The sequence below is a fragment of the Cynocephalus volans genome, chromosome 8 (genome assembly GCF_027409185.1).
Source record: "Cynocephalus volans isolate mCynVol1 chromosome 8, mCynVol1.pri, whole genome shotgun sequence".
Classification (NCBI taxonomy): Eukaryota; Metazoa; Chordata; class Mammalia; order Dermoptera; family Cynocephalidae; genus Cynocephalus; species Cynocephalus volans.
In genome coordinates this window covers 78,070,640-78,098,212 of record NC_084467.1, presented here as the reverse complement: position 1 = coordinate 78,098,212, position 27,573 = coordinate 78,070,640, and the positions used below count along the sequence as shown (strand labels likewise).

The 27,573-nt window shown below is 38.4% G+C and overlaps 1 protein-coding gene across 2 annotated transcripts in view; it reads left to right on the top strand.

Annotated features, from left to right (window-relative positions):
• Positions 1-14,249, top strand: part of LOC134383203 (uncharacterized) — a 55,622-nt gene extending 41,373 nt beyond the window's left edge. For both annotated transcript variants that reach the window (XM_063104093.1, XM_063104094.1), the window contains 10 exons: positions 204-396; positions 953-1,080; positions 3,415-3,524; positions 5,359-5,555; positions 5,910-6,152; positions 8,156-8,436; positions 9,904-10,116; positions 11,775-11,877; positions 12,172-12,365; positions 13,991-14,249. In XM_063104093.1, coding sequence (XP_062960163.1) covers positions 204-396; positions 953-1,080; positions 3,415-3,524; positions 5,359-5,555; positions 5,910-6,152; positions 8,156-8,436; positions 9,904-10,116; positions 11,775-11,877; positions 12,172-12,365; positions 13,991-14,104 — 1,776 coding nt within the window. In that variant the 3' untranslated portion in view covers positions 14,105-14,249. The remainder of the gene's footprint in view (positions 1-203; positions 397-952; positions 1,081-3,414; positions 3,525-5,358; positions 5,556-5,909; positions 6,153-8,155; positions 8,437-9,903; positions 10,117-11,774; positions 11,878-12,171; positions 12,366-13,990) is intronic.
• The last annotated feature ends 13,324 nt before the right edge of the window (positions 14,250-27,573 follow it).

Sequence of the window (27,573 nt, the reverse complement as noted above, 5' to 3'; positions counted from 1 at the left end):
CTGCTTCCAAAATACAGTGATGGGATAGGTATATGAAAGATATTTGCACTCCAAAAGAGAAAAATTAGAAAAAATAAAGGGAAGCCCCAGAAAAATAAAGCAACATGTTACCAACAGGAACCAGATATGCATGTGCCTTGAATAATCATAATTTAAGATGAATTGGATGTAGTATTCTACTGCGAGGTTTTTTGGTTTGGCAGGCCACCGTGGCATCTGAAGACATGAGGGCCCCCATATGTCTGGTGGAAAACAAGAACATGCAGCTGTCAGTGAATCAGCAAGCTTTGCAAATTCTCGAGAAGATTTCTCAGCCTGTAGTGGTGGTGGCCATTGTAGGGCTGTACCATACAGGAAAATCCTACTTGATGAATCGCCTGATAAGACAGAACCGAGGTGAGTGTTGTCCTGGGGCCGGGGCTGTGTGCTTGATCCTGCTGTAGCTCATCTTCTTTCTCCTCCAGGGTCACGTGAGAATCCAACTTCTCTCAGACAAAACTTCTAATTCTTAACACCAACTTATCTACCTTACTGTAATCCGCTCCTTATTCTTGTTTTACTCCTGTTAAGGAAAATCTCTCCTATTGATGCTGAGAATCCCACCCTCTTTTACTTTTATTTGTCATCTTAAAAATCCCCCCAACTCCACATTCCACTGTGGCTACCACCCGATGTTTTATTATCAATTTGTAAAACAAAATTATAGTGTTTTGATTTCCTTTTTCCACTTCTTGCCTCTTTATGTTTGCTTTCAATACACTCCTCTTGGAATTTGAACCTCACCATTTTTTTCAAACTATTTTTGGCATACAAAATAGGACCGTCTTGATGTAATGAAGAAAGCACAATTTTGTTTCCTGGGTACTCACAATCCTACCAGTCTGACTTGTAGTCCCCAGGCAGCCTGGTCTACCTGCTGTCAATGTATGTTGCTGTTTCCTCTTCCCTTCAGGCTTCCCTCTGGGCTCCACGGTGCAGTCTGAAACCAAGGGCATCTGGATGTGGTGTGTGCCTCACCCCTGCAAGCCCAACCACACCCTGGTCCTTCTGGACACTGACAGCCTGGACGATGTGGAAAAGGTAAGGCAGAGAGTCACACAGAGATCCCTTTTACTCTTGATTCCTCTTTATTTCTTAACAGTTATTTGTAAGTTAACTTATGGGATCTATTCTTGACATCTAGAAATTCAACTATAGAGAATGAGGTGAGCATTGATCTTTTTGAACCTCACTTCTAGGTAAAATCACACATTGTGGTACATTAGGTAAAAATCTTTATTTCCTGGCACTGTGGAGAATGATTTGATTCAATTTAATAAGTAATTTTGAGCAACTAAGTTCCAGGCCTCTGGATTTGAAACTATAGATTATCAGTGAACAAAGCAAAGGCCTTGCCTTCAAAGAGCCTTCAGTCCCATTCAGAAGACCACGTGTATACAGTCAAACTTAAGTACAGTGTTGTTGGTGTTTTGATATTTAAAACAAGGTGGGCTTCCTTGAAAGCAGACCGAATAGAGATTAACATGCAGGGCAGTTGTTAGGGTGAGCTCTTGGGCAGAACACCTGAGGAATGTGGGGGAAAGAAGGAAAAAAAGACAGAGGCCTACAATTGCAGGCCTCTGTCAATTTCATGGTGGAGCTCTGTGATGAGAGTGACCCTTTCAAGCAATCCCAAATTGGAACAATGACCAATAATCGGAAGGCAGTCCCAGAAGCCCTTCTCATTAAGAGAAATGAGACCTGAGGGCTGTGTTCCATCACCTCTCACCACAGTGAGGGAATAAATCCTTCAGTCTGAAAGTGGATGCAAGCAGCACATCACTATTGCCACCACGTACAGGAATGTATAGGGTGCCTTGGCAGGAAAGAGAAGCAGCAACCCCTTCCAACAGAACAAGGAAGGGCTTCTTCTGGCCCACCTTCTGAGCTACCAGGTGAAGGGTGCATTCCAGTTAAGGGAGTTAGGTTTACATTTCTCATGGTGAAGCTCATCTAAACTACTCACAGAGCGTTCTGGAAGGCTTTGAAACACCTCTGTGGTTGGTTCTGTGGGCTGGTTCTATGAAACTATGCATTGTTCCTACAACAGACATTTTAAGATGGATTTCTTATATTTTGGCTTTATAATAATAGGTTGAATAAATAGTATTCCTGTCTTTTTTTTGTTGCCTTAATTTGAGATTTATTTGGGAATAGTATGTACTTTTTATTTCTACCTAAAAAGTAGTTAGATATTCAGTTTCCTTTGTAAACTATATATCAAATAAAGTTATAGTGTCAATATTTAAGGAGTTCATTGTTTATCACAGGTTCCACTAATTACTATTCTAGTTGGTTTCTTATTAAAAACTGGAATATGAGAGGAAAAAGTAATGAATAAAGTATTTTCTCCCCTAAACTCCCATATATAATCTTCTAGGCATAGATTCTAGTTTTGCATTTACTCAAAGGCTCAGTGCTAAATTTTCACATGTTTTACACAAGAAATAATTTCTGGATTATGCTATAATTTATACATACAAATTAGCCTGGCCTTTAAAGCTATCATTCACCACAAGAGCTCACTATCCAGCCTTCTAACCTCTGCTCCAGCAAACTAAATAACTCTATGCTTATTGCAAAGGACTCCTGAAGTATAACATCTCTGATTGTGCTTCTGCTGGTCTTTCTACTTGCATGATACCGTCAGTCCTTCAAGTCCACATTGTACCAATTCTTTAACACCAGCTCAAGGTTACCAGGAATTCTTCACATCATATATTTGTTCTCCAACTGTAATAGCTTATGTTCTTCTTTGACAGACTTATTTTTAATTTAATGTATGGCTATAGTTTGCACTACTTATGTCCATTACTAAGATGTAAGCTCTTCACAGATAGTGACAAATTTGTTGAATTCATTTTAAAAATTTGTCATCATTTTGAAATAGTCATCTTGAGAGTAACAAGAACCATGTGAAACATTTAGTAGGTGCCTGTATTTGTTGAAATTAATTGAATATAATTTGAGTGCTCAGTTAATTTGCATGCCAAGCATAGTATATTTTATATAGCCCATGATCAACAAACACTTCAACAAGTTCGTGGAAAAAATGAATAAAAGATAATGTGAATCTTTCCATGAACTTTTTGAAGACCCCTCGAATGTGTTGAGTGAATAAGTGCTAACAACTAATATAGAGCATCTAATTGTACATCAGATACTGCATTAGTTTTTCTATATATGTTATCTTATTTCATCTTATTGGGCAAAAAGGAGACACTAAGAAAAAAGTATGATTAGCATCCTTTTATAGATGAGGAAATGAGATTGCAAGAAATGTCAGTGTAATAGTTGAAATGACTAAGAGAATGAATATCTTAAAAAGTTCCTAAAGAATAAACTTCCAAGCCTTTTCCTCTAATGTGTTTCTAGAGTAATCCTAAGAATGACTTGTGGATCTCTGTCCTGGTCATGCTGCTGAGCAGCACCTTCATCTACAACAGTATGGGCACCATCAACAATCATGCCTTGGAGAAGCTACTGTATCCTTTTAAGGACCAAACTACCATGCTTCATTGAGGAATTTATGGGAATGAAGATCCTATCAGATTTAACTTCCCTGAGGCTGAGTTGCCATTGGTGGTGCAGATGGGGCAGAGAGAAAAAAAAGTGTTTCAATAATGTTTTTAAAGGAAATGTGGGAATTGTTGGTAGGGGGTTCATATCACCTTTCTTTGTTGCAGTCATCTACCAACCTCTCAGTAAAGACACTCTTCATTTGTTAAAGATTTCAGCTCCTAGTGTTTTTTAGAGACTAAAAACCAATAGATACTCATGTAACACTCTGCTCTCTCAGTTCCATCACCTCCTCATATCTTCATTATCTTTCACCCTCCTGCATTACCTACTTTAGGTCATAATCAGCAACTTCACCATTTCCATGAACATAGTTTCCAATATTGCACTGAATTAGCTTTCATCAAGTCAGCTTCACAGTCCTTTATCTAATGGGCAGTTCTCATCTTATTTGACCTCTTACAGCATTTCATAAAGTTGATTTCTTCTTCCTTTCTGTAACAGTTGTTACTTTTGGTGTCTAGATTTCATAGTTTTCTAATTATCCGCCTTCCTCATTGGTGCATCTTTTCAGTTTACTTTGCCACATCTTCATTTTCTTCTTGGTCTCTAAATAGCCCTTTAGTTATAGTGCCTCTTCTCTTTTTTCTCTCCCGTCATTCCCTAGGTGATCTCATCCATCCTCAAGGCTCTCAGTAGCACCTATATGTCAATCACTATTAAATTTGTATCTCCAATCACAGCCAAATTCAAACTTTCATATCTAACTGCAGATGCAACATCTCCATTTAGATGTGTAAGAGACATCCTGAATTCAAAATATACAAAATAAAATTCTTTATTTTTCTGTCCAAAACTATTCCTTCCCCAGTCTTTCCTATCATGGTAGATTCCCACATCGTTCACAAAGATGCTCAGATCAAAAATCTAGGAATTATCCTGGATTATTTCTTCCATCATATCCTAGAAACTATTAGTAAGCAAATCCTTTCAGTTCCCAACAGATATTTCCCCAGACTGACCAATTCTCATCACCTGCTCCACTACCTAACTGTTCTCTTTGTTTGAACCCTTGACCCTCACAGATGCGATACCAGCCAGTATGATCCTTTTTTAAAATATATGTTCTCTCTTCACCCAAAACCCACCAAAGTTTTCCCATTAAATTTAGATTAAATTTCAAACTTCTCACTTTGGTTTGTGGAGCTTATATGTCCCAACCCCTATTTCTTTTGGGACTTCTACCCTACCACACTGGACTACTTGATATATGTTGGACACTTAGTAATTTTCCATCTAATGGTTTACAGGTGCTTTGGCCTCTGTCTGAAATTTTCCTCTAATGATTTGTACATGGACAGCTGCCTTAATTCATTCAAATCACATCTAATACAACCTCGAGAGAATTTACCTGGACAATTACACAAACCACCCCACATGCAGACATACACAGCTGTTTTCCAACATTTTGCTTAGTTTATTTTTCTCCAAGACAATTGTTACCAATATCTGAGATTTTATTTTATTTTTGTTTACTTATTTGTTGTCTGCCTCTATCACTAGAATGTAAATCTATGATGGTAGCATTGTCTCTTTCTTTGCAATATGCTCAGTCTTTGGGACAGTGCATGTTTCATAGTAGATGCTCAATAAATGGTTGTAAATAAATACATTCTGTAAGTGAATGTCTGTGAATGAATAAATGAGCTAATAAAAAGAAAAAATATTTTAGGTAAGCACTGGGAAAAAATACAGCATTAAAAGTAGCATTTCTCCAGTTTTCTTAATTTAGCATCTCAGCTATGTGACAGAGATGACAGATAGAATAAGAGCAAACTCCTCACCTGATCATAGTGAGGTAGAAGACTCAGCTGACTTCGTGAGCTTCTTTCCAGCATTTGTGTGGACTCTGAGAGATTTTCCCCGGGAACCGGAAGCAAATGGACAACCTATCAATGCTGATGAGTACCTAGAGCTTTCGCTGAAGCTAAAACAAGGTTACTGGGCCTGATCATTGGTTGGATTACACATAGAAAGACAACAATATTAGAATAACCTTTCCTGAGTAGGTGCTGAATATTATAATTTTGTCACTGTGCTTACCTACCTGTTCTGTTAGAGGAAATGAAAACATTGCTTGGATAAATAATTTGGACCCAATTTTAAATTGCATTACCTACCTCTTCTTGGAGAAAGACTTTTCTTTCTCTACCCCTTTAATTCTTTTATTCCTCATTCATCAATAGTTAATTTTCTCCTTACATAAACTTTGTGAAAATTATGAACTTGAAGGGTCATATATTTGAGGTAATTCGTTTGAAGCTGTACAATCTCTAATCTCATTCCTGCAGGTACAGATCAAAAAAGTAAAAACTTTAATGAGCCTCAGTTGTGCATCCGAAAGTTCTTCCCAGAGAGGAAGTGCTTCATCTTCGACCGGCCCGCTCCAAGGAAGTACCTTGTCCACCTGGAGCAGCTAAAGGAGGAAGATCTGAACCCTGAATTCATCAAACAAACTGAAGAATTCTATTCCTACATCCTCAGCCACTCCAATGCCAAGACCCTCCCAGGTGGCATCACAGTCAATGGGCCTCGTGAGTCACACTCTCCCCTCTTCTTACCTGAACTTCCCTTCTGCCTATTGTAGAGGATAAAAGAAGAAGGTACAAAAGTCACTTCCAACAAATACATAGTCCAATAATGCCAAGGAAAACACAACACAAACATCACATTATGAACTTTAAATGAGAACTAAAACTATTTCTAGTATCATTATATTTATAAAAGCAAGGAGGGAAAAATGAACTAGAATTCAATTGTGCTATAAAAACCTTCTCCACAAACTTCTCAGCTCCCAATTTATGAAATAGCCTTCCAGGAGATATACACAGAGCAACAAAGTCAGAAAAAAAGCAAATACCATATGTAAGTAAGACTTTGCCACTGATTGTAGCAAAATTCTCTTGTTTGTTGATTCAAGAATATTTAGAGAGTTCCTGCAATGTACCAACCACTGGGTCTAATGATGGATAAAGTAACTGTGATTTCTATTCCTATTCCAGCATAATGGAAGCAAAAGATATTTTTTAAAAGTAAAAATATACATAATGATAAATAGTGATTGACACAATAAATGAAAATAGTAGGCCGCTATAAGAGAGTAAGGGATCTATTCAGGTGGGATGTAATTTAGATTGGGAAATAGAGAGTATTTTCTGTGAAAGCGACATGTAAGATGAGAACTTAAAAATGGGTAGGAGTTAGCCAGAAGAACAGGGAGGACCAGCTTTACAGACAGAAGTAATGTGATGTGAGGCAGAAAAGAACATTGCAACTTGAAGACAATAGAAGAAGGTGTTTGGAACAAGAATAGAAGGAGCAGGAGTGGTGTCAGGATTGGAGAAGTGTGCAGGGGTCAGGTCTTGAAAGGCCTGGCAGGTGACTTTAAGGAGATTAGAGTTTGTTCTAAGCTCTGTGGGAGGGTCTTGAAGGATTTTTGGCAGTGAGAGAAACTTATCCAATTTATATCTATAACTATCTTTCTGAGCATTTTGTAGATAATGTGTTGGAGTGCTGTAAGGGAGAGAATGACAAGAAGGATGCTATTTGCAATGGTTTAGCAGTAAATGCGGATTGTGTTAGGCTAAGATTATGGCAGCAGAGATGGTCAAAATGGATAAGATCCAAGCATATCAAATCCAAAAAGCTTCACGATGGAGGGAACATGCATGTACGGAGGGATTAAGAACAAGGATGTGTGAAGCTTGTCTCCAGAGTTTTGAGCTTAGCAAATGCTCAAATGGATGTGTTATTTACTGAGATGGTAATATCTGCAGAAGGAATAGTGTTTCAGAGTATACGAAGTTGTCTACATTTGGGCTTTTTAATATTGAGTTTATTAAGAGATATCATACAGGCATTTAAATATACAAATCCAAAGCTTAAAAATAATGGCAAAGCAAAAAATAAAATTCATAAGCTCTCTATAGAGAAGGTACTTCAAACCATACAAAGAGAAGAGAAAGTCCAGTATTGAGCCACGAAGAACACTTACTTGTGAGTTTTCCTGGGTGTGAGACTTTCAGTGCTACAACCAGCGAAGCCCTGGGAGAACCCAGATGACTCGTTCTCCCTACATGTAGCTCTGATGAGAAGATACCTAGGAAGACCCATTCATCTAAGCCAGACACAGAATTAGTGGCCTGCACCTCTGGAGGGAAAAAAAGGCTAAGTTTTCTCCTTGGCCTTTTTCATAAATTAGGAGTGAAGAGAGAGAACAAAGGAGAGAAGGAAATAAAGGGAGAAGAGGGAGAGAGATATATAAGAAGAGTAAGAAAGACCTAGACCTAATATCTCAGCCCCTGCAATGTCCTTATCCTGATCCATTCATTCTAACACATTCATTTTGGGTGAAGGAAAGAAGAGGAAAGAGAAAGTTTAATCTCCTCTGGATCTACAAGTTAAGAAATTATTCAATCACTCTTCTTCCTCAGAAAATCCTTAAAACTATTCTTTGTGACACTCACTTGAAAAGCCTGCAGAATATTCTGTCCATCAACTGATGGCCACTGTTTTTTATAAAAATTTTCTTTTGTAGGTCTGAAGTGCCTGGTGCTGACCTACATCAATGCCATCAGCAGTGGGGAGCTGCCCTGCATGGAGAACGCAGTCCTGTCCTTGGCCCAGATAGAGAACTCGGTTGCAGTGCAAAAGGCCATTGCCCACTATGACCAGCAAATGAGCCAGAAGGTGCAGCTGCCCACAGAAACCTTCCAGGAGCTTCTGGAACTGCACAGGGCCAGTGAGAGAGAGGCCATTGAAGTCTTCATGAAGAACTCTTTCAAGGATGTTGACCAGAAGTTCCAGAAAAAATTGAAGGTATATTTCATGCTCTAGGTCATGAGAAGCAGAAAAATATGGGCTTTGTGGGGGAAAGAATAATTCTTCCTAGACTCCAAAACAGTTGAAGTCCACTATGTGTTTATGTTTGTAATCATTGTTAAAAGATTAGAATATGCCTAGACTTAGACCTACAAAAAATGACACCATAACTAGCCAAGTTTTTCACAAAAAAATCTAGTTTTATTAATTTCTCCCTCTGGATACCATATTTTAAGCACATAAGTAAATTGTGCAACTTCATTTATAAACAACAATTTTTTCTTTTAAAATTAAAAAATATACACATTATTTTCATGTTCCCTGCTAATAATCTGTGGGGATTAAATTATCTTTAAATAACCCTAATAATTTGTTGTTTTTCTGTAAGCCAATGATAAAACATTCAGAAAACAAGAAAGAGAAACCAATCACATGTGCACACACACGTTCTTCAAAGCTATACTATTTATATGCTCCAGCTCCATCATTCACAATTCGAACAATGAACAAGACATTTGAAAAATAGGAGACGTGTACAAAACCATACCCTTTACATCAACCTCTTTAACTCAAATTTTATTTGAGAATGTTTTTAGAGTCTGCCTTATTTTAAGTTAAGGAGGGATTGTTGCATGACAAATGGCCACTTGACAAGCAACAGTCCTTCCCCTGGCTAGCAAGGCAGGATTTTACAAATGATACATTGATGCTTTCAGAGGTTCTGTTGAAATCAGTCAATATCAGCAGACAGTTGGCATGTTTCCAACCTAAGGAAGAAAAAAAGCTTAATAGTTAAGTGTCTTGAGTGATTTAATGTAGAAAAATGTGCTATTCTATTAAACTTTCTAAATACTGAAAATACCTATGGTACAATCTTCATTACTTTTAGTAGCCCTATATTGGAAAAATATGCAAAAATATTCTCATGTTAAAGAATATACTTACTCCTTAATGAGCATGTCTAAAAAACTCACCAAGCTTAATTAATTCTTTATAACACCTCATATAATCCTGGCGAGAAATCTATGGGATAGGTATTGTTCCTCCTAGTAAACAGACAAGGAATTCTCAGTTCACAAAGGTTGAGGGTCACAAAGCCACAATGTAGTAGATCCAGCAACTCAGGCCCACCTGACTCTGATGTTTGTAATCTGAACTATTCCTGAAATTAGAGACTTGGAAAGATCAAAGTTTCACATAAAATAGTGTCTATGCTCTGAGAATCATTCTCTAAAGCAGGAAAACTAGCAGAAAGGACCTTCAGGAAATCAAACAGAGAAGTCGATAAATTTCTGCACCAAGCCTTCCTGGGGGTATTCTACGATCTTACAGTAAGGTGAGGAGTGTGGCCCTATTTCAATGCCACAGTCTCTGCAGGAGAAGCATTCCCAGTGGTCTATGTGTGGGCAGCATCCTCCTCCTTGTGGGTTTACTGTACAACCGTGCTATTTGGTCACTTCACAGGCTCAACTGAAAGAAAAACAAGATGACTTTTGTAAGCAGAATGTGAAAGCATCATCAGATCATTGCATGGCTTTACTTCAGGATATTTTTGGTCCCCTAGAAGAAGATGTGAAGAGGGGTTTATTTTCTAAACCAGGAGGTTACCATCTCTTTATTCAGAGGAAACAGGAGCTGGAGAAGAAGTACCACCAGGCACCCAGAAAAGGGATCCAGGTAAAGTATATGGTGGGGACCATTTCTGGGGACTTTCTGAGGAGATTCTCTTAAACCCCACTGGGCACAAGGAAAATGGCACTGTGATTGGTGTGTAGTGCCCCTGCCTTTTATTCATACATTTGCTTATTCATTCAATAAAAGAGCCTCCCATGAGACGGATAGCAGGGTCCTCCTTGGAAGCATAAATGGTGCCCTTAAAAAATGTTTGTCGAATTCAGTCATTGATTTATTCACCTGATCATTCAACATTGGCTGAAATACATGTATACCAGGCATGTGTCAAGTTGATGGGGATAGAGCAATTAAAAGAAAAGAAAAAAAAGACCAAGTTCTCTCAAAGCACATACAGGCAATAAACAAATTATAGCTGTCAAAAATAATAGTTACTCTATAGGGTTCCCGGAATGAATTAATGGTTCCTTAAATGAATTCCTTTATAATGTTCCTTAAATAAATTAAGCTTTTAACCCAGTTCCTGGAATGCAGTAAGCACTATGCAAGTGTGCTTACATATATTGGCTGAAATACAAGTGTGCTTACATAGTGCTTACTGCATTCCAGGAACTGGGATAAGAGCTTAATTCATTTAATCCTCACAAAAACCCTATAAAGTGTGTATTATATCCCCATTTCATAAAAAGGAAGGTTGAGGGATAGAGAAGTACAAGGACCCACCTAGTATCACACAGGTAATGATTGGTACTGCCTCAATGTTAAATCCAGGTAGTAAAATCTGTGCTCTTAGCAATTCTTCCATGCTGCAATACTCAGGTTAGATCAGTTTGCATGAGGATTGGCTATACATTCTTTAAAATGAAAAACAGCAGTGGCTTAACAAAGACAAAAGTTGTTTTCCTTTCTTGTATACGAGAAGTCAGGCAGAGGGAACCCAGTGCAGCTGTGATGACCCCACATTCATCTCTGTCCCAGGCCCTTCCCTTGTTCTGCTCCAGCACCTCAGCATGTGGTCTCCCTCTTCAAGGTCAATTTATGCTCTAAGATGACTGTTAGAGTTTCATCCTTTAGTTTCACATTGTAAGTAGAAAAAAAGAGGGAAAAACAGAAGATTATAAAAGGGCTGTGAGTCAATTCCCTTCAAAAGATTTCTATGAAGTACCATATAACACTTCCGGTTGCATGTTATTGGACAATTTAATCATGTGGGCACCCCAGCTACAAAAGATGTTGAATAGAAAATACAGTATTTTATCATGATCTGCCATGTGCCCAGCTGGGGGAAAAAATCATTGTTCTATTGCAAAGTACAAAGGGAGAATAGAGCTTACGATGACTCTAACAGTCACTGCCACAGTAACAAAAATTATTCTGTGATGGGTTCTGGTTATATTCTGACGCTAAAGCCAACACAATTAGCTGATGGTTGTATATGAGATGTATAAGAGAAAAGAGATATCAGTGATACAGTTCGATGAACAGAGTAAGTAATTACTAAAATTGATGTAACTGGTAAGTAACAGGTTTGAGAGGAGATTCAGAGCTGGGTTTTATACCTATTAAATTTAAAATGCTATTTGAGTTATAGAGTGACTTGTTACATGGGCAGTTAAATTAAACTTAATTGTCAGGTGAATTACAGAGTTTTACTTTAATTCATAGGCTCTATTTCCTAGATCTAACATCCTCTGTATAACTAGGCAGAAGAGATGCTGAATAAATACTTCAAGTCCAAGGAGGATGTGGCTGATTCACTTCTGCAGACTGATCAGTCACTCACAGAAAAGGAAAGAGAGATTGAAGGTGAGAACAACTGAGAACACTCTAGAGAGATGGAAAGCCCTGGAAATGTTAGCCCACAATACTGGTCCGCCTGGAATCATTATTGTGGGGAAAGAATAGCAAGTATCATTTCTACTTCTGTGGTAGTTTTTTCTTATCTGGTATGTATGGTCATCTGTCTACTGTGTCTATCCAGTGCAAAAATGATCGCTAGAAATTTTCTCAACTACATAAGAATAAGACAAAAAGGGTTGAAGACAAAAGCAACATGTACAATTTAATCTTCATATTTCCCTGCTTATTTTTCTTCCTCAGTGGAGTGTATAAAGGCTGAATCTGCAGAAGCTGTAAACAAAATTTTGAAGGAAATCCAAAAGAAGAATGAGCAGATGATGGAACAGAAAGAAAGGAGTTATCGGGAACATGTGAAACAATTGATTGAGAAGATGGAGCAGGACAGGGCCCTGTTAAAGGCAGAGCAAGAAAGGACCCTCACTCTCAAACTTCAGGTATTCAATTGTCATCTCAATTTTCTCTTCCAGTGCCCCAAATAAAGAAGAAAGTGTAAGAGTGAGAACCTAATGCCCCCGAAAAGGAATGTTCTAGTGCAGACACTCTACTACCCTTTGCATTCCCTTACTGTTTTACTTCCGGCCACCTCTGGTTACCAAAGACTGGTTACTTTGGGGATAATCCCATGGAATTCTTCATTATTATATCACTATTAAACAGTAGTTATTGCTTGTTAGGCACTGCACACTGTTTTAGAGGCATTCTGTGATCAAATCCTCATCTATTGGCACAGGAATTATTATTTATTTTCTCATTTGCTAAATGGGGAAATTGTAGTTTCATGAGACATAAGTAATTTTCTGCATCAGACTGCACAGTAAAATATCTGGCCTACCTTTCCTACTGAGTGAAATTCACAGCGATGCTGTTTCTGCCATACCTGGTATGACTTTATCTCTGGAAACACCCTAATGAGTAGGAAGACTCCCTAACCATCTATTCACTTAAGCACACTGGTTAAATGTCCATGTTGCCAGAACCTTCCTGTTCTCCAGGCTCTACTCATCAATGTTGAGTCCAGAAGTGTATCATGGGCCACTGCAGGCCATGATCTCATCAACTTAATTTGTTTCCTCTGCCACCAAAATTTTTCAGACTTGTCCTAAATTCACTGATCGAACATCTTCCTGCCCTGATTCTGAATCATGTAATAACCTTCTTGTTGGATTTCACCCATCATTCATACCTTCCTTGTATTCTTCGGGTTTCTCCAGAGAGACAAAACAAATTGGATATGTATATAAATATATGAGAGGGGATTTATTAGGGGAATTGGCTCACACAGTTGTGAAGGCTGAGGAGTCCCACGATAAGTCATCTGAAAACTGGATGCTGATGGCATGGCTCAGTACAAGTCTGAAGGCTCAGAACCAGAGAAGCCAGTGGTGCCATTGGTGTAAGTCCTGGACTTAAGTTCTGATGTCCATGGACAGGAGAGCAGAGTGTATCTCTGTGGAGAGAGTGATTCTCACCTTTTCCTTTGTTTTTATGCTCTCTGGGCCCCCAACAAATTAGATGGTTACTGCCGATATTGAGAGTGGATCTCTACCACCTAGTCCACTCAGGTTCACATGCTAATATCTTCTGGAAACACCGTCATGGACACACCTAAAAAGATAACTTTACCTGGTTTCTAGATATTCCTTAATCTAATCAAGTTGACACCTAGAGTTAACATTCCTAGATATATATTTGAGAGTCCACACTTACGTAGACCAGAGATGAAGCAAAAAAAAAAAAAAAAAAAAAGGTGGTTTTTCCAAAAAGACTGTGTTCCATGTGGATGAATGGACCCAAGAATAGAATTCTGGGTCACCAATTTTCTAGAAACTAAGATGATGGTATTTCTGAAGGGTAAAGAAAGCCCATAAAAATTATGGTGAGGAATAGAAGATTCAGGAAAGGGTGATATAATGGAAGTCGTGGGAAGAATGGATTTCAAGAACAAGTGCCAAAACCTCTTGAGGGATTAATGTAAATACCAAAAGGGTAACTAATTTAGCAAATATGAGAAATATGTTAATCTTTATTAGTTTAGTTTAGGCTCCACTTTCTCTTTCAGGAACAAGAACGACTTCTCAAGGAGGGATTCCAGAATGAGAGCAGGGCACTTCATAAAGAGATCCACGATATAATAAGAAGCACCTCATCAGAACCGTCATGTAACATACTCTAAGAATCCAAAGGACATAATTTTCCTATTCAGCGCCTTCTCCCCAAAGAATAAGTTGAATGAGCAACTTCAGAATGTCAAACACCTCTCACTCAACTAAACTCAACTTGGGGGAAGGGGAGGGTGGTTGTGGGACAATTGAGTGGGGACACGGGGTACAAAAGCAATTTCTGGTAATTTGTATCTCACGAATATTCATAATAATAAAAAATAAAAAAGATAATAGTATGAAAAAATAAAAATAAATAAAAAATAAAAATCTCCCTCTCAAATTTGATTCAAAGTTTCTCCCCTTGATTCTGCCTCCTTCTTGGACCCCACTCATTCACATAGCCTAGGCCCTGATTCAGCCTTACAGGCATGCAATGAAGACGTATAGCTTTTTTTTTTTTTTTTTTTTTTTTTTTTTGTCTTTTTCATGACCGGCACTCAGCCAGTGAGTGCACCAGCCAGTCCTATATAGGATCCGAACCCGCGGCGGGAGTGTCGCTGCGCTCCCAGTGCTGCACTCTCCCGAGTGCGCTTTTTTTTTTTTTTCCGTTTTCTAGCTCTACCTCTCCTAGAGCACACTAGCTCATGTTTGTCTTCAAGTTATGACCATGGGATGTAGGGAATGAGAGAAAGAAAACTGTTTTACAGGATGCATTACTGATCTGGTGTCAGTGCCCTGTAGGTACGGCTTTGGACCTTTTCCTTAAAGATGATTTGAGTTCTTTGTGGATCCCCTGCAAGAACCTCCCACTAGCACTTTCTTATTGTGGTCCACTTCTGATTCCTTTCCTCAAACTCCTTCTTCTAATGATTCACTCATCTAATATATTCTTTGTTTTAAGAACACTGTGCATTGATGTGTAGACAACTTCAGCAGGATTTTCTTCAAGATGACTCAAGGCAAAGAGTGGCATCACTAAGATGGCAGAGTAGACAACACCCAGCTTCACTGCCCAACACAAGAAATCAGCTAGCAACTATTAAAGCATAAAACTGGCATTCTGAAATCACCAGAACTCAGGGGAGGAAGTAGAGAGGACTTTTGAGCCCACAAATGTGTGAAAAGTCATGGCAGGTGGGTGAAAGAATCACTTTAAACAGTTGCAGCTGCTACTCCAAGCTGGCATGGCACAATGCACAGAGAAGCTTCCTGGAGTCTGCAAAGCTGATGCAGAGCTGTTCTTGTGAAGGTACTTGAAACATGCAGAGGAGAAATGTGCTGTGACCACTGGGAACAAAGATCACTTCAAAATGCCCCATCCCATCTCTCAAGCCAGCATAGCTGTTTATGAAGTTCCCCTGTACCTGGATAGGTGGGAAGGGGCCAGAATTGGAGGAAGGAAAGGATCACTTCAGAGCACTCTATCCACCCCCTCCCTAGCCAGCACAGCAACATACACAGAGAAGGCCACTGGACCTACAGTCTCAGAGGTAAGAGAAGAGAGTAAGAGGTGGATGTTCAATCTTCCCAGTGGTCTGTGAGTCTTCATGGGGGACTCATTGAGGGCCTGCCCCACAGCAAACATTTGGCATGTCAGGAGGAGGGGGACGCCTTGAGTTGTGGTATTGGCGGGGTGCACTAAAATCTGATACTGGCAGCTGACCTGCATCCCAACCAGCACGGGCACCACACAGTAGAGATGGGTTGGTGCCACAGTGTTTTGGTAGACACAATCCGAGGGTAATACTCATTCCCAGGCCAGATTTTCCACATAGTCTAGTTGCTCCTGTGGAGAGTTATCATGACCCAGAAGTGACTGAAAGGCCAACAATTAAATTTGCACAAGTAAGTCTTCCTCAGGTTGTGAAACATTGTCAAGGCAGCAATTTGGCTTAGCCACAACATTCAACTTTTGGCCTCCACAATAAGTCTTCTCCAACCTGGGAAATAATGGCAAGACAACAAGTTTGTTCTGGTGCAGTGTTTAAGTAGTTGCAGTTGCTATAACTATGCCACAGAATGGAAATTAACTTCAGGATAGAGATAAAGATTTGACACTAAGCAATAAAGGTCCAATGCCACCAAAGAACACCCAAAAAAGCTGGTAAAGACAGCCATCTCCTCAAATGCACAGGCATCAACCTAAAAATAGAAAGATCAAGAAAGAACAAAGATATATGACACCACCAAAAGTGCCAGCAATGGACCCAGAAGAATGGCATATTTATAAAATTTCTAACAAAGAATTTAGAATAACCCTCTTAAAATTTTTCAGGGAGTCATGAGAAAATATAGAAAGAAAATTAAATGATATTTGGAAGACAATACAGGAGCAGAACAAAGAACTAGAAAAAGAAATAGAATCAATATTTTAAAAAACAAGTAGAAATTCAAGAAGTAAAGAACATATTATCTGAACTGAAAAACTTGATAGAAAGCTTCAGCAGCAAACTTGATCAGAGGAAAGAATCAGTGAGCTACACAATCAGAGGAACAAAAAAATAAGTGAATAAATAAGAAAAGATAAAATGGGCCTGCAGAAATTATGGGACACCATGAAGTGAAAGAACCTCTGTGTAACTGATGTACCGAAAGAAGACAAGAGAGGAAAAGCCCTGGAAAGCATATTTAAGTGAATAATAGCTGAAAATTACCCAACTATGGAGAAAAATGACAGTGTTAAGGTTCAGGAAGCATAAAGGTAACCAATCAAATTTAAGCTAAGGAGAAATTCCTCAAGGCACATTATCATCAAATTATCAAAAACCAAAGACAAAGAATGAATACTGAAAGCAACAAGGGAAAATAAACACATAACATTCAAAGTAGTCCTAATATGGCTCTCAGTGGATGTCTCAGCAGAAATCCCACAGGACAGAAAGGAGTGGGATGATAAAGTGCTAACAGAAAAAAACTGGCCACCAAGAATTCTGTATCCAACAAAACAAACCTTCAAATATGAAGGAGACTGTTTTAGTCCGTCTGTGTTGTTATAACAGAAATACCTGAGACTGGGTAATTTATAAGGAAAAGAGGTTTATTTGGCTTACGATTCTGGGACAGCTGCATCTGCCACAGGCCTCGGGCTGCATCTACTCATGGCAGAAAGGGGCAGGCAGCTGGCAGGTATGAGCAGATCACGTGGTGAGAGGAAGCAAGAGAGCAGAAGCGCGTGCAAGAGAGAGGAGGTGCCAGTGTCCTATAAACAACAAGCTCTCGTGGGAACTAATAGAGCAAGAACTCACTCATTACTCCCCCACCCCACCCCCAGGAAGAGCATTAATCCATTCATGAGGGATCCACCCCCATGACTCAATCAGTTTCCAACACTGCCACATTGGAGATCAAATTTCCACATGAGTTTTGGAGGGGACAACATATCCAAACTCCATCAGAGACATAAAGTATTTCCTAGAAAAACAAAAGCTAAGGGAATTCATCAACACTAAATCTGCTTTACAAGAATGCTAAAGGGAGTTATTCTATCTGAAAGATGACAATAAAGCATAACAAGAAAATACTTGAAGGTGTAAAACTCACTAGTAAATAAGTACACAGACAAAGTTAGAATGCTATAATGCTGACCCTGCTCCAGGAAGAAGGCAAGATGGCAGATGAGAGGTGACCACCACCACCATCACCACAGCTGGCATCACCTGACCCTGGTGCACTGTGGCTGCTGCCATCTGTCTCTACACAGCAGTCTGTCCCATTCCCTACCAACACCCAGCCCAGGTGCCACCAGCTCCATCTCACCCTGATCCATTTGTTCCTGTTTTACGAGGCAGGAGTAACGAGGAAAGCTGTGAGCAAGCAGAGCCCCATGCACCCAGTGTTGGGAACCACTCATGAAGTTCACACAACTGCATTGACCCAGAGAGGGCCATGTGTGGAGCTGCCAGAAATAGGCGAACAAGTGCAGCTCCTCAACCCAATGTTCCACCACAGAGAAAATTACACTGCCCCTCAGTCATGCACCCAAGGGTGAGATTTATTCTCACAGCCCACACACTGCATTGACCCAGGGAGGGACAAGTGTGGAGCCTCTGGTGAGTACAGAAATTCAAGTACAGAGTATGAAAGGAAATACCTAGCCACCACAACTCCATTTTCCAACCAGAAGAAGAAAGAGCCAAGGAAGAACCTCTGCCTGTAGGACAGGGCAGAGAGAAACCCGGCCCAGGGTCACCCATTTAAGCTGAGGAGCTTCAGTGCACCCAATTGCACCTATCAGGGTCACAGGACACTAGTCAGGGTGCCAGCAAATACATCCAGGTTCACCCAGTTCAGCCAAAGATTGACAGGGCACCTAGGTACTTCTCCCAAGAACTTGCGATCTAGCCTATATCCTCAATGACCCAACAGAGTGTCACTCACTTTAGCAAGGAACCACTGAGTGCCCCAATGCCAAGGCCACAGAGGCACTCACAGGCAACTCTGACATTAAATATGGTTGAAGTAACCACATGGAGACTACACTACCATGTCTACTGAGAACCAAAATTAAAACATCCTGACCTACAGTCAATATAAAACACATCATGGGAAGAAGTATCTCTCCTCAAAAGCCACTCCAGAGTAACAGAAAAAGCAAATGCTCCACCAGATGATGAGACATCAACATAGGGATACTACAAATATGAAAAAAACAAGAAAATATGACACAACCAAAGGAATATAATAATTCTCAAGTACCAGACCCCAAACAGCAGGACACCTTTGAAATGACCAAAAAGGAATTCCAAGCAACAATCTTTAGGAACCTCATTGAAATGCAAGACTTACAGAGATGACACAACAAAATAAGAAAAACAATCCAAGATATGAAGGAGGAAATTTTCAAAGAGATAAATAACTAAAAAAAAGAATATTGCAGAATTCCTGGGACTGAATTCTTTCAAAAAAATAAAAAAATACAATCAAGAGTATAAGCAGCAGGCTACAGCAAGCAAAAGAAACAATTTCTGATCTCAAAGAAAGTCTTTTTGAAATAACCCAGACAGACAAAAAAAAAAATGTTAAAAATGAAACAAATCTATGAGAACTATCACACAACCTTAAGCATGCAAACATCTAAATCATGGGTGTTCCAAAGGAGAGGAGGAAGGAAAAGGCATTGAAAACATATTCAATGAACTAACAGGAGAAAAAAAATTCCTAGGTATTGGGAGAGATATGGACTTCCAGATCCTGGAGGCCCAAAGATCTCCAAACAGATTCAACCCAAGAAGGTCCTCATCAAGAAACATGTAGCGAAGCTGTCAAAAGTCAAAGACAAAGAAAGAATCCAAAAACAGCCAAGTGTCAGGTCACCTATAAGGGAATCCCCATCAGAATAACAGCAGATTTCTCAGCAGAAACTTTGCAAGCAAGAGGAGAACGGGATGATATATTCAAAGCACTAAAAGAAAAAAACTGCCAGCCAGGAATATAATACCCAGCAAGCATATCCTTCAGAAATGAAAGAGAAATAATGTTTTTCCCAGAAAAACAAAAGTTGCTGGAATTTACCACCACACGACTAGCCCTGAAAGAAATCCTAAAGGGAGTCCTGCAACTGGAATCAGAAAAACAATAATTGTCACCATAAATACAATGAGAAAGAACAAAATCCACTGGTAGAGCAGATATGCAAATAAGAAAAAGAAACTGTATCTCAAAAAATCCACAAGCACCAAAGAAAAACAATAAGAGAAAGAAAGGAGCAGAAGATATTTAAAACAGCCATATGAAAATCAATGAAATGCCAGGCATAAAACAATACCTTTTGATAACAACCCTACATATAAATGGACTGAATTCTCCCCTCAAAAGACTTAGAATGGCTAGAGGGATTAAAAACTAGACCCAACTATATGCTGCCTTTAAGAAACTCACTGCACCTGTAAAGACCCACACAGACTAATTATGAAGGGATAGAAAATGATATACCATGGAAATGGAAACAGAAAATGATCAGGAGTAGCCTTTTTTATGTCAGATAAAATATTCTTTAAACCAAAAACTATAAAAAGAGAAAAAGAAGGTCATTATACAATTATAAAGGGCTCTATCCAGCAAGAGGATATAACAATCATAAACATACACATACCCAACATTGGATCGCCCAGATATAAAGCAAACACTATTAGACCTGAAAAGGGACATAGACCCCAATACAATAATAGTTTAGGACTTCATCACCCACCTCTCAACATTGTGCAGATCATCTAGGCAACAAACCAACAGAGAAACACAGAATCTAAACGATACTTTAGACAAATTGATCTTGGCAGACATCCACAGAATATTTCATCAAACAACTACATAATATACATCCTCCACATCAGCACATGGAACATTCTCCAAGGTAGACCTCACGATAGGTGACAAAAGAAGTTCTCAACAAGTTTTATAAAATGTAGATCATTTCAAGTATCTTTTCAGACCACAATGGGTTAAAACTAGAAATCAATAACAAAACATTGCAAATTATACAAATACATGGAAATTAAACAATGTGCTCCTGGACAAAATATGGATCAAAGAAGAAATTAAACAGGAAATTTAAAAATTTCTGGAAATTAATGAAAATAAAGACACATCATACCAAAACCTAATGAGATACTGCAAAAGCAGTACTTAAAGGGAAGTTTATTTTAATAAGTGCTTACATCAAAATGATATAAAGACTGCAAATAAACAACCAAATGTTATACCTCAAAGAACTATAAAACAAGAACAATCCAATCCCAAAATTAGTAGACCGAAAAAATTAAGATCAGAGCAGAACTGAATGAAATAGAGACCAAAACAAAGATGCAAAGAATTGAGGGGCGAAATGTTGGTTTTTGGAGAAGATAAATGAAGTAGACAAACCATTAGCTATACTAAGAAAAGGGGAACATTCAAATAAAAAAATCAGAAATGAAAAAGGAGACATTACAACTAATACCACAGAAATACAAGGAATTATTAGAGACTATTATAAACTCTATGCCAACAAACTTGAAAACCTGGAGAATATGGGTAAATTTCTGGACACATGAACTTAGAAGAAATAAAAAACATATACAGACCAATAATGATCAATGAGATTAAAGCAGTAATCAGCAGTCTCCCAAGAAAGAAAAGCCTAGGACTGGATGGCTTTACCATTCAATTCTGTAAAACCTCTAAAGAAGGAATTAATAGCAATCCTTTTCAAACTATTCCAAAAAATTGAAACACAGGCAATTCTCCCTCACTCATTCTATGAGGCCAGAATCACCCTGATACCAAAATCAGACCAAGATACAACAACCACAAAAAAGACTACAGGCCAATATCCTTGGTGAGCATAAATGCAAAAATTCTCAACATATTAGTAAACAGAATACAGCAGCACATCAAAAAGATACCATGATTAAGTGGGATGCATCCCAAGGATGCAAGGATGTTTCAACATATGCAAGTCAGAAACCATGATATACCATATCAACAAAAGCAAGACAAAAACTATACAATTATCTCAATAAACACAGAAAAGGCATTTGACAAAAATCAACATCTCTTCATGATGAAGAATCTTAGCAAATTAGGTATAGAAGGAAAGTGTCTCAACACTGTAAAGATACATATATGACAAACTCACCATCAATATCATCCTGAATGAGGAAAAGCTGCAAGCTTTTTTTCTTTTTTCTTTTTTTCAAAAGATGACCAGTAAGGGGATCTTAACCCTTGACTTGGTGTTGTCAGCACCACGCTCTCCCAAGTGAGCTAACTGGCCATCCCTATATAGAGATCCGAACCCACGGCCTTGGTGTTATCAGCACCACACTCTCCCAAGTGAGCCACGGGCTGGCCCTGAAAGCTTTTTTTTTTTTTTAAGAACAGGAACAAGTCAAGGATGCCCACTTTCACCACTCCTATTTAATATAGTATTGGAAGTACTAGCCAGAGCAATCAGGCAAGGGAAAGAAATAAAGGGCACCCAGATTGTAAAAGATGAAGTTAAACCATCCCTATTTGCAGATGACATGATACTATATATAGAAAAACCTAAAGACTCTACCAAAAAACTCTCAAAGCCCATAACAAATCAGTAAAGTTGCAGGATACAAAATCAATACACAAAAATCAATAGCACTTTATATTCTAACAATTAACTAGCAGAAAAAGAAATCAAAAAAGCAAGCACATTTACATTAGCTACCAAAAAAAAAAAATACCTAGGAATAAATTTAACCAAGAAGTGAAGATTTCTACAATGAGAACTACAAATCACTGCTATTAAAACTAAAGAAGACACAAAAAGATGGAAAAATATTCCATGTTCATGAATTGGAAGAATTAACATTGTGAAAATGTCCATTCTACCCACAGTGATCTACAGATTCAATGCAATCCTGATCAAAATTCCAATTCTTCACTGAAATAGAGAAAATGCTAATATTCATGTGGAACAACAAAAGACTCCAAATGGCCAAAGCAATCCTGAACAAAAAAATAAAAATAAAAAAGCTGGAGGCATTACACTACCTGACTTCAACATGGCACTGGCATAAAAACAGACACACAGACCAATGGGAGTAAAAAGTTCCTCTCTATCAATAATAACTCTAAGTGTAAATGATAAATGAAATAAATACCCCAATTAAAAGACAGAGTAGCTTCTGGATTATAAAACATGAACAAACACTATGCTGCCTACAAGAAACTTCACCTATGAAGACACACATAGACTGAAAGTAAAAGGATGGAAAGGAATAGTCCATGCAAATAGAAACTAACAAAGAGCAGGAGTAGCTGTACTTAAATCAGATAAAATAAACTTCAAATCAAGAATAGTAAAAAACAATAAAGAAGGTATTAGCCAGCGTTCCACAGGGAGACAGAACCAATAGGATATGGGTATAGATACACAAGAGGAGATTTATTTATTTATTTATTTATTGTCTTTTTTTGTGACCGGCCACACCACGCTCAGCCAGTGAGTGCACCGCACCGGTCATCCCTATATAGGATCCGAACCCGCTGCGGGAGCGCTGCTGCGCTCCCAGCCGCACTCTCCCGAGTGCGCCATGGGGTCGGCCCCAAGAGGAGATTTATAAGGGGAATTGGCTCACATGATTATGAAGGCAGAGAAGTCCCACAGTAGGCTACCTGCAAACTGGATGGCAGTACTGTGGCTCAGTCCAAGTCTAAAAGTGTCAGAACCAGGGAAGCTGGTGGTGTAATTCTCAGTCTGAAGCCAAAGGTGTGAAAACCCAGAGGTACTGCTGGTATAAGTCCTGGAATTCAAAGGCTGAAGAGTCTTGAGTTCTGATAGCCTCTTCCAAATGGAAAAACAACACAAACCAGAAAACCTAGAAGTACGTGATAAAAATGCAATTTTTTTTTCTTTCAACAACTACTGCTCTAGCTCTTCTCTTCTTTTCTCCTATTTTTTTATTTTAATTTTATTTTTATTCTTTTTTGTCAATATACAATGTGGTTGATTATTGTAGCCCATTACCGAAACCTCCCTCCCTCCTCTCTCTCCCCCCTCCCTCCCAGCAAAGTCCTTTCCGTTTGCTTGTCGTATCAACTTCAAGGAATTGTAATTGTTGTGTCTTCTTCCCTCCCCCACAGGTTGTTTGTGTATTTATTTATTTATTTTTAGCTCCCACAAATAAGTGAGAACATGTGATATTTCTCTTTCTGTGCCTGACTCGTTTCACTTAATATAATTCTCTCTAGGTCCATCCATGTCATTGCAAATGGCAGTATTTCATTCTTTTTCACAGCAGAGTAGTATTCCATTGTGTAGATATACCACATTTTCCATATACACTCATCTGATGATGGACATTTGGGCTGGTTCCAACTCTTAGCTATTGTAAAGAGTGCTGCAATGAACATTGGAGAACAGGTATACCTTCAACTTGATGATTTCCATTCCTCTGGGTAAATTCCCAGCAGTGGGATAGCTGGGTCGTATGGTAGATCTATCTGCAATTGTTTGAGGAACCTCCATACCATAGAGGCTGCACCATTTTGCAGTCCCACCAACAATGTATGAGAGTTGCTATTTTAATCTGTATTTCTTTCATAACTTTTCTCATTTTTCTTTCCTGTTGCTGTCTCTCATTATAATCAAAACATATAATGGTATCCATAATATACTTTCAGCCCCACCATAACCATAAGTATTACTATTTGCTTTACATATTTAGGTGCTCTGATGTTGGGGCATATATATTTACAATTGTTATATCTTCTTGATGAATTGAGCCCTTTATTGTTTTATAAAAACCTTCTTTTTCATATAATCATATAATCACTCATATGTATAGTAGTATTAGTAATCCCATTTTTCAGAAGAAGAAACTAAGGAAAGAAGTAATTTAGTATCTTGCTTAGTCACAAAGATAGGATTCAGTCCTTAAACCTAGGTACTCTGGCTCCAAACCATAATAATTAGATCTGCCACTTTTTAATTCTTCAGTCATTCATACTTTTTAGGATCTTCAACACCTTTTTTTAAAGCATGTAATTTAAAAAATGGTTTCCTTCCGATAGGAAACTAATGGGCAATGTTGTCTATTCTTACAAAATGTGAAGAGAAAATACAAGGGGTCTTCAAAAAGTTCATAGAAAGATTTGCATTCACTTTAATTCCATTTTTCCGTGAACTTTTTGAAATACCCTCATATACTCTTTGAAAATTAATGCCAGGAGTCAATGTTTATCCAGAACATATGCTTTGTTGCTGTTGAATATTTCATTTAGTGTTTCAAATTAGGTAAGAAGGTTGTTTTTGCATATCACCATTTAGCCTGTCCCAGACAATACAGGATTGTGCTTGGGTGTTACACAGACTCACAACAACGACACAGGAGCAGTGAGCACAACTCCCTCTAATGAAGCAGATGCTTGGACATGCCCAGGGAGCTCAGCTCTGACTTGTGAGCAGATACTAACATTAGAGCTCCTCCTGCCTGGGCTCCACGACTGCCTGAGAAATGGTTCAAAGTCACCCCATCTTGGGCAGAGGGCTGGAAGCTGCCTGGGAACAGGTGAATGTTGATTAGCAATTGTCTCAGAGAGAATAAGGCAACAGACAAAGGTATTTTTCTCTGTCTCTCGGTGTCATGAAATGCCCCACTCATTGAGATTCAAAGTAGAGCTTTGCCCAGATGTGGGACTCCATCAAATCTGGGCAGACCTTTATATACTTCACTACCGGCTCTCTTCCCAGTCAGCCTATAGTCAGAAAATATCTACCTTCCAGTTAAATAAGTTAATTGCTGCACCCACATTTCTTCAGACACTATAAAGATCTGTTCTGTTCCACTCTGAGAGAGAGCTACGTTCGTTATCTCTATTTCCCTTTCTTGCAATCACCACCACATCTGTCATCTGGTTCCCAGTCCAGTTCTTGTTCCTGGTCCCACAAATTCATTGTTTTCATCAAAGTCACTGAATGACTCTATTTTGTCTCTTTCTCACTGAGGCCTTCCCTGACTGGCCAATAGATAAATTCAATAGCCAGTGCTCCCTAGCCCCATTCCTTGCTTATTTTTCTCCAAAGCACTTACCATCATCTAATACACACACATATATATATATATATATATATATATATATATATATATATATACACTTATATACATAGCAAATATATACATATAGCAAATATATGTATATATGCACACACACACTGTGGGGGAGATTCATAATAAAACGAAAATAATTGATAACAAATTATATTTGTTATTTATTACCAGTCTCCTCAGATTGTAATAGGGCTCCATGAGACAGAAATTTGCCTTATTTTGTTTGCTGCTAGACATTGGTATCAGTACTAGCCAGATACTCAATATATATTTCTTGAATTAATGAATATCAACAAACCTAGAGATATGTTTGCTCCCTCTCATATAATCTCTCTATGTATTAGTACTGTTGGCATATCCTCATTCTTGATACACTCCTCCTAAAATTCTGAGACACACGCTTCTGGAACACCTAGAACTTCCTATGACCACTCTTTCACAGTCTCCCTCATATCCCATTTTACCTGTAGTTACACCCGAAGTGTTAGCAGTCTGGGGTCTCCATTGGGAGTCCCTTGCTTTTCTCTATCCATTGCATTATGAATCAACTGGGCACAGAGACAGAAAGTGCATATGCTACAGTATCTCATATATAACTTTCCAGATAGAACTTTCTTCTGAGTCATCCGTCAATTTAAGATAACAAATGTTTATTTGGTACCGGGGATATGCTAAGAATTGGGTTAAAGGTGGTGAGAAAGATGGACCTTGTTCCTGCCCCCACATAACTGACCCTCAAGAAAAACAAATGAATAAGATAAACTGTGGGATAAATGCTTTACTACTATGAGTGACATATATTCAAGTTTGGACAATTCCAGACAAAATTTCTATGAGTATATCAGAAATTAAACATGTTCAAAAAAATTACTATCCCCTGAAATCATATACCTATGTCTGCTTTTGGAAAATATTCTATTTTTTGGAAAATATTCACTCAGTTACCCAAGCTAAACACCTTTGAGTCATCCTAAATGTTTCTTTCTCATTTTAATCTTCTAAATAACTCAATATGCTGTTTCTTCTCACTTTTAACTCCCTCTCTCACTATCTTTACTGACGTTGTGCTGTTTATCCCTCAAAAACTTTTTTTAAGTATCTTTTTTTATTTCATTTTTCCTTCAATTTATACCTGACCATCTGTCCTTTTACTCCAACACAATCCGTACATATATGTATCTATTGTCACACTCTTCATACTTATGCTGCAAACAATGATATACAGTATTTTCTATTTATTCCAATACACTCAATATAAGATCTTGAGACATTCATAGTTACTTTGGCAGAGACTGCTATTTACCCTCTAGTACCCATTCTCTCTTTCTCCCATTGTAATAAAACACCTGATTTTTGCCCAGGCACTAGAGAGACTAATTGTCTCAGCCTTCTTGGCAGATAGGCTGGCTATGAGACCTAATTTTCACCAATGAAATCTGAGCTGAAGTAATGTGTGCATGATTTTTCATCCAGGATATGTCTATACAGGAAGAGGACCTAGACTCTTCTCTCCTCTATTCATCTACTGAACAGAAATGTATGAGATAGTGACCCATTTTGGACCATAAGGTGGCATGAAAAAAAATGGCTAAGCAGAAATAAAAGGTCTAATTGCCTTTGATGTAAATTGATCCAAATACTCTTCATCTTTGAACTCTTTTGAGAGAGTGAAATAAGCTTTCAATCCTTAAGCAACAGAACAGTTTTCGGGGGCTTTTCTACTGCTTACAAATAAACCAAATCCTAGCTGATACATATTCTAAGGCATTTTCAGGTTGAGATTTTTTACATTATTCATTTTAATATCCCCACCAGTGACCATGGCATCAGGCTCATTAAATATATAATGAATAAGCAAACAATGGCACTAAATAGGACTAGATTTCAGGGACTGATATGCCTTTCACAAAACATAAAATGAGTTCAAGTTCCTCCCTAGGAGACATACACACTGTAAATAGACTATTCGGTCTGAAAAC